The sequence below is a fragment of the Chinchilla lanigera genome, unplaced genomic scaffold, assembly GCF_000276665.1.
Source record: "Chinchilla lanigera isolate Chin_1 unplaced genomic scaffold, ChiLan1.0 scaffold00011, whole genome shotgun sequence".
NCBI classification, from domain to species: domain Eukaryota; kingdom Metazoa; phylum Chordata; class Mammalia; order Rodentia; family Chinchillidae; genus Chinchilla; species Chinchilla lanigera.
Window position 1 is genome coordinate 5,392,554 of NW_004955412.1, and position 8,441 is coordinate 5,400,994.

The 8,441-nt window shown below is 40.6% G+C and overlaps 1 protein-coding gene across 1 annotated transcript in view; it reads left to right on the forward strand.

Moving 5' to 3' along the window:
- The window catches only part of LOC102010563 (chromosome unknown open reading frame, human C11orf70), a 30,424-nt gene extending 23,571 nt beyond the window's left edge, over positions 1 to 6,853 (forward strand). Inside the window, exons 6-7 of the mRNA XM_005377970.2 lie at positions 4,543 to 4,609; positions 6,400 to 6,853. Coding sequence (XP_005378027.1) covers positions 4,543 to 4,609; positions 6,400 to 6,528 — 196 coding nt within the window. The 3' untranslated portion in view covers positions 6,529 to 6,853. The remainder of the gene's footprint in view (positions 1 to 4,542; positions 4,610 to 6,399) is intronic.
- Positions 6,854 to 8,441: the final 1,588 nt, after the last annotated feature.

The following is an 8,441-nucleotide window of genomic DNA, read 5'->3' on the forward strand; positions in this document are numbered from 1 at the left end:
TCAGGATGTTTGAGTTTGCTCAGCTAATAGTAAAGAATGATTACCTTTGTTCTAAAAAGGTGGAAGAATTTTCATCTAGGTGTAATGTTTACTTCCCAGATTAATCCCACACTATACAGTTAATTTTAGGTATTTTACTTGGGTGTTTGAAGATCCAATGAGGTTTAAAGCTTAATGAATTTCTTACTCATACTTTTAACTCCGGTCATTCTTTTGTGTTAGAACTTTTCCACCACAGAGATATTGTATCATCTTTATAGGCAAGGAGGAGAGAAAGGAAAGAAAGCGTAGGGTTCAGAGTTTAGTTACATAATTTTACTCTGTTAGGAAAACAGCGGAATTAGCTTCTCATCAGGTTCTTGTTAACTGACGTATGCACAGCACCTGAATTCCCGTATCTGTTCCATACCAGTTTATTTTACTTATTTAATTTCAGATATTTTTTATAATTATGGATAAGAGCATCTGATAGGATTTTAAAAACAAAAATATTTCTGTAATTTGATTTTGATGAAAAAGCTTCATCAGTACATAAAGATTATTTAGAGAGATACTAGAAACAGAATTTCAGAAAAAGTGCTCACAAATCAACATCAAACATACTCTGTTTTAGTAATATGAAGGTCATGTAAAACTGGCTAGACCACTCCTTGCACTCTTGAAGGTGCGCCTCCGTGTACCCCATCGTACACAGACGCGCACTACCACCACCGCACCCCAGCTGTCACAGGAACCTGTGGAATTCCTCACTACAGCGGCTGCGAAAGACATTCTGCAGGGGATCCTTGAAATAGAACTAACCCGAGAGCCTATAACTACCATTTTCTCCATTCTGCCATTCCCTGGATTATCTGTGATTCTCTGCTCTGTCTTCTGGGCATAGGAAAAAGTTTGTCCTGCAGAGTAATAATCGCTCACGAAATGAGCGGCTGAGATCATGCCATCTGACAGGAGAGGAAAGCAGTTGTCTCTGCAGCCCGCCAGGCAGCCGGCAAGCGTCACTGTCACGCACAGAGCTCTGCCAGGCTCCGCGGGGGCTACACGACGAGTGTCGCTCAGCCTTGATGCTGTTCTTTATTTACTTTTAAACGTTTTGCATACTGGGAATTGAATTGAGGACCTTGGGCTTGCCAGGCAGGCATTGTGCTGCTGAGCTATATCCCTGGCCCCAGCCTTGACTTCAAGAAAATTACAGCAAACTAATATGTGCTAGTAAAGGAATTACTTTAAATCTTTAAAGAAAAATTATTTATATAATCAAATACTCAGTTATAGGCAAATGCTTACAGCTTTTTTATTCTCTAACATACCCAGAAGTTCAAAAGAGAAAACAATCAGTGTCAGCTGTCAGAGGTCTTGATGAACTCAAGACTATAGGACCAAACAAAGCAAAGTGTAGTTTCCTCCGTTTAGAAGGGCTTCAAAGTCTGACAGTCTAGAGGAGGCAAGGAAATAGACCAGCCCAACCGCAGTAGTGCTTTGAGAATTATTAACTATTTCTCCTGATGCCGCCAGTCTGTGTAATGTGTTTTTGTGTAACTGGGGATTGAACCCAGGGCCTTCACACTAAGCTATATCCTCTGGTCTTATTGTTTATTTTGAAAGAGGATCTTGCTAAGTCACTTAGTTGGCCAGGCTGGGGTTGAACTTGTGAGCCTCCTGTCTCAGCTTCCTGAGAGCTGAGATTACAGGCATGTGCTACTATGCCCAGCAATCATCCCTAGCCCTTTTTATTTATTTATTTATTTGTTTTTATCTTGAGACAGGATCTCAAAAGGGTATTCATAAAAAACAATTATTTTACTTCAAAACCGTTAATAACATTTTTTTTGTAGGGCTGACTATTGAACTCAAGGCCTCATACATGCTAGGGAGTGTTCCCTGACTGAGCTACATCTTTCTCCTGTAATTATACTTTTAAAAAGCATCATATGAGGTCAAAGGAGGCTTATACACACCTGTAATCCCAGCACTCTGGGAGGCTGAGGCAAAAAGATCACAAATGTGACCCAAGCTTGGACAGCTTAGTGGCTTAGAAAGACCCCATCTCAAAACTTAGAAACAGGGCTTGTTACAGTCTAGGTGTAGGATGTACCTCCAGCAGTCTCGGGTGTGCAGAGGCGGGCTTGCTCAGAGGGGGGGGTCACTGGGACTGGGACCTGGCTCGTGGATTTTTGTTCCCCGCCTTTCTCTCTCTGCATCCTGGCTGCCACGGGCTGAGCATCCACCATGCCATTTCTGCATTGGAGGCAGACAGCCGTGGACTGAGCGCACTGCAAACCACGGGCCAAGTAAGCCTCTTTCTGTAAGTCACAGGCATCGGGCATGTGTTCCAGTGATAAGTGACCGAGTAGGGTTATTCCCTAGTACCACAGAAATAACACTAAAAAAGCAAAAAATTACAGATTGTTTTCGAAATATTTAAGTAATCTTAGTGTAGGACCAGAAGCAATGGAATGGAATAATACAACTTTTATTAGAAATCAACTTCTAAGAATGTACAAATGGTAGTTTCTTTTTAAAGTAATATAGTTATGGTATAAGTAATGTATGTTAGGCAATTATTACATGAAATAGAAAATACAAAATTTTCTTCTAAGCTTGTTTTGTCAGACAAACTTTTTTTGTTGTTCGTTTTTGTCTTTTTGAGACAGGGTCTTGCATGCAGTTCAGGCTGATCTTGAGCTCACTTTGTGGCCCAAGCTGGTCTCGAACTTGCAGTAATCCTCCTGCCTCAGCCTCCCCAGTGCTGGGATCGTAGGCATGTGCCACCACGCCCAACTTCAAACACAAACTTTTACAAAGATAGTTTTCCTTTAAATTTTTTAATGGTAATTTACATATAGTAAAGTAAGGAAGTCATAAGTAAATATACAAGTAAATTTTAATGCATGATTTCACTATATATATGTATACATATATATACATATATATGTATATATATGGGGTAGGTGTGTATATATATATATATGTATATATATGTATGTATATATACACACCTACCCCAGATTACGTTTTAGAGTTAGATGTAACCATAAATGTATTATTTATTTTGATGTAGGTGGTCATATAGTTATATTCAGATATTTAAAAGTGGTGGTTGTAGTCATTCTTTGGATAAACACAAACTTTTTTTTTTTTTGTGGGGGGTCTTTTTGAGACAGAGTCTCACTTTGCAGTTTAGGCTGGCCTTGAGCTCACTTTGTAGCCCAGGCTGGTCTCAAACTCAATGATCCTCCTGCCTCAGCCTCCCGAGTGCTGGGATTACAGGTGTGTGCCACCATGCCCAGCTGAGAGAAAAGCATTTTAATATGATACAGTGTATAATTTAACAAATAGCTTTCATATATATGTTATCTTATCCTAAAAGGAACCATATTATGCTCCATTTACATCTGAGAGAATTGAGGTCAGAAGGGTTCATTTTCTTCAGAGTGAAATGACTACTCAGTGGCAGAACTGGCATTTGTGCTTCGGTTGTTGAATTGTTTAGTGTAATACGCTTTCTCTGCCGCTTGCAGCTGTCTCAGCTTCAGTCCGACTTTAAATCTGTCGTCCAGAAACGGGTTCGGTGACGCAGGAGACTCACCTCACCGTCCGAGTCTCCGGCTGACGCGCAGCTCCTAAGCATAGAGCGCAGTTACCTGCTGGAGTTTTTGTTCTTGGCTTTGCCCATTTTGGATGAACCCTCAGATGCCTTTCTTTTCAAATAGATACTGTGGGGGCTGGGGATTTAGCTCAGCGGCAAAAGCGCCTGCCTGGCAAGTGCAAGGTCGTGAGTTCAGTTCCTGGTACCGGAGAAAAACCGAAAAACCAAAAAACAAACAAACAAATAGATACTGTGTATTTCCTTGCTCTGTATGAATAAGAACACTTAAATACCAAAAAGAGATTATTGCTTCAGGTGTGGCATGCCAGTGCTTACACACATAGACACGCACGTGGCGCACACACATTTTTATGGCTTTCCGATGAGTTTGTTAGCTCAGCAGTCAAAGCCAAGTTTTCCCCCAGGGCTGTTTACCTGTATAATCAAGACACCTCCTCTCTTTCCTCACTGTCAGGTGTTTCTGCAAACTCACAGCTGTATTTTCTTGTGCCCACAGGTGTAATCCAGGCCGGCTGGTGCTGTCGTTTCCCTAGGTCTCTTCAATTGGTGATACCCATATTCCCCACTTACAGTATCACAATTTTAACATGTGTAACTTTTCTGAAATCAGGATGTATCTTCTGTCCAAGTACATACTTACATAAAGCTTTTGTCCGTTGTTTCCCTTGAAGAACTGTGACTGCACTGGTGGCTGGGCTTCCCTCAGTGGTGCCGAAGCAGTCAGAGTGCGACAGTCGCGGCTGTCCTCGCTGCGCGCCGGGCCCCTGTGCTCCGCCCGCCGGATCTCACACGCCGCAGCATTTTGGCCTTTTTTCTTTGACTCACATCCTTGTGGGGCCCTGTACTACCTTAGGCTCCATATTTTTAAACGTTTAATTAAATGTATTTCAAGTACTTGCAACATTTCAAATGTACCTTTTTCTCTCTTTTAGTGTTCGAAAACACCCTCAAACCAAGAAAATACAAATTACTTCTTCTGTCTTTAAAGTTACAGCCTATGTAAGTACTGATGGAAGTTTGCAACAGAAGAAATTAATTGCTTATTATTAATGGAGTTGTTAAACTGGGTATATTGGTACAGGCCTGTAATCCTAGCATTCTAGGAAGCTGAGGCAGGCTCAAGGCCAGCCTGGGTGATTTAGTGACTTAGTAAGACCCAGTTTCAAGTTTCAAATTTTTTAAAAAGTGGAGTGGAGGGCCAGGGATGTAGCTCAGTGGCACGGCGCCTGCCTGTCAAGAGCAAGGTCCTGAGTTCAATTCCTGGTACCAAAAAACAAAACAAAACAATAATAAAAACAAAAGTAGAGTGGAGGGGAGCTGGAGATATAGCTCACTTCAGACACCCTGGGTCCATCTCTAGTACCAGAAAAGAAAACAGCTGGAATTAGCAATTAACATACTGTTATGACTCGGAGAAAAGATAATGGTACAGTAATTAATGTTTTATTCAAATTAAAAGTTGACCAGCCAGTGTGGCGGCACACACCTGTAATCACAACACTTGGGAGGCAGACGCAGGAGGATTGCCTGGTGTTCAAGGCCAGCCTGGGCTACACAGTGAGTCCAATGGCCTGAACTACGTAGCAAGACCGTGTCTCAAAAAATCAAAACGTTAAACTTAAGTAAGTGTTGATAGGATATGCTTTTGCTTGGGGAACTTCTTTCCATTGCTTCCCTTCCATTGTCTATATCTAATAATATTCCTTGCTCATGTTAGCTCTACATCTGTAACTCTGATGAAGTAGAGCCAATTCTCTAGTCCGTCAAACTACAATTTATAGAGCAAATAATGCCATAAGTGTCTTTCTGTCATACAATCTGCTACTTGAATTTTAGTGTTGTACAAAAGATGTTACATATAATGCAGTTTCTAAGTATCTTTAATAACAAATATTTATTAAATATTTACTGTTTCAACTAGTGTGCTGGGCTATAGCACAGTGATAAACAAAAGAAACATAATCTCTACCCTCATGATACAGAAGGACTTGGTTCTAAGAGAAAACAAGGCCTGCTGTGATGGCGTCATGAATCTAGGCCAGCCTGGTCTACACAGTGAGTTTGAGGCCGGCCTGGTCTATATAGTGAGCCCCTGTCTCAACCCTCTCCCACAAAACTTAAATAAGTAAAAGAAAGAAAACAAAGATAGAAGAAAACTGCTATGTAGAAAGTTTGTAAAATTAGCATAGTAAAAGCACTTTTTAAAAAGGTGGGATTTCCCTTTGGAGTATAAACTCCTTAAGAACATGAATATTATATATATACATACACACATGTATATTATGTATATGTATAGTATAGATTTATTTGTAATGTAATACATAGACTATATTGTTAGTAAATATTTCATTTATTTATTTTATTTATTTATTTTTTTATTTTTTGTCTTTTTGACACAGAGTCTCCCCATGCAGTTCAGGCTGACCTTGAGCTTACTTTGTAACCTAGGCCGGCCTTGAACTTGCAACGATCCTCCTGCCTCAGCCTCCCAAGTGCTGGAATTACAGGCATGCACCACCATGCCCGGCTATTAGTAAACATTTTAAAATATTAACTAGCAATTTATTTTCAAAGATTTTACTTATTTATTTATTTATTTTGGGGTACTGGGAATCAAACTCAGGACCACACACTTGGCAGGCAGGCGCTGTGCCATTGAGCTGTATCCCCAGCTTTGAAATACGTAAAGATTTTATGTGTGTTTCAGCAGAAAATACATAGTCGTCAGATATGTTAATCATCATGGAAGTGTGGTTGTGCACTAAATAACTTAGGGTTATGTTTTTCAGGATTCTACTGGTGTGTGCTACCCTTCCACAAAGAGTCACGAGCAGACATTTGCTTACTTTATTGTGGATCCTATCAAGCGTCACGTCAATGTTTTATACCACTGTTTTGGTGTAGGGGAGATGTCTTAGTGTTCTTACATGTTACCTATATCTGCTGTATTTTAATTTATCATTTCTCTATTTTAGTGGTGATTTATGGACAAATACTGTGTAGATGAGTTGAAGTAAAATATATAGAGTGTGCTTAGAACTGAAGAAAGCAAACCCCAAGGTGCCTTTGGAAATTTGTCTAGCGGACACATTTCTACTCACATAGGAATGCTAGTATAACCTGTATGAAACACAGAAATTTTTACAGGAAGTTACAAGGAACTAAAAATTGCCGGGCGTGGTGGCGCACGCCTATAATCCCAGCACTCAGGAGGCTGAGGCAGGAGGATCGTTGCAAGTTCGAGACCAGCCTGGGCTACAAAGTGAGCTCAAGGCAGCCTGAACTGTATAGCAAGACCCTGTCTCAAAAAGACAAAAATAAATAAATAATTTAAAAAATAAAAACCCCATTCATATTCGCTCAAATGAGAAGCCAAACATGGTGACACACATCTGTGATCCTAGCACTTGGTTGGCTGAGGTAGGAGGAGGCATAGTGAGTTCAAGGCCAGCGTGGGCTATCCACTGAGACCCAGTCTCAATAAATTAAAAGCTGGGGGTGGGGGCGTACCTCCGTGGTAGAGGTACGTTGTCTAGGCTGCGTTAGGTCCTGGTTCCATTCCCAGCACTGCCTCACCCCCAGAATATTCAGATGAGTTGTTAACTTTGCATGTTAGCTTTTAAATTTGAATTTCAATTAATACATGTTTTTCTAAGGAAAAACACAGCAGTTCTTTTGCTTCATTTATTCCACTCAAAATCCTCCATTGAAAAAATAATGTTTTGAAAGTAACTGTAGTGCTCACCTCACAGCATAAATACTAAAATCAGAACGATACAGAGAAGATGAGCACGGCCCCTGCGCAAGAGTGACACGCAAATTCGGGAAGCGGTCCATGCTTTTTCAGTCTCACATGTCTATATTCGTTTGCCTGGTAACCAATTTGAAGATATCAATGTGTAGTACAACCACTGTTAATTTCCTATCGCCTTGTCTGAAATTCTGTATTGCTTATATTTGTGTGTTATTTTGTAAATGTATGTTAATATTTTCATTCTTTTATCTTTAAAATAAAATAAAAAATAAAAGTAATTGTAAACTCTTTTATCACACAATAAATTAAAAGTACAGCTTCCCCACAGCTAATACAAGATGTACACGTAACAGAGAAAGTTGTCTTGATTGTGTTAAATTGGCAAAAGCGCGAGAAACAAGTTGTCCTGTTACTATCTCTCATTACACTCATAGAATCAGCGTTCTGTAACTTAAGTCTTTGTAATGGGAGCAGTGACTGACACACAGCCCCTAGGCGATAGAAAGCCTGCAGGAAATGCTGAGATGAGGCAGAACAAGGTTAGAACATGTGTGTCAGTGTTGCAGAGTAATCGTGGATCTGCAGCTGAATTTGAATACAGAAGCCCCTGGCCCCTTAGGTGTGGAGCTGTGAGAGAAACGTTGGCTTTGGCTCTTAGCGCCTATCACAAGTCCTTAGCACCTTAGGTGTTTACTAAAGGAATACTGCTTTCCAGATGTGTTGTGTAGATTGAACGTACCCTCTCCGAAGTGCTTGGGGCCAGAAGGATTTCAGATTTTTTCATATTTAGGTATATTTGGAGACTCCGCTGATTAAGCATTGCTAATCCAAACCTCTAAATACTTGGAATACAAAACTTTTTAGCCGGGTGTGGTGGCACATGCCTGTAATCCCAGCACTCGGGAGGCTGAGGCAGGAGGATCGGTGCAAGTTTGAGACCAGCCTGGGCGACAAAGTGAGCTCAAGGCCATCCTGAACTGCATAGCGAGACCCTGTCTCAAAAAGACCACAAAAAAAAAAACTTTAAATGCTGACATGACAGTAAGAAGTAGCATTTCTGATTTCAGATTTGCAGAT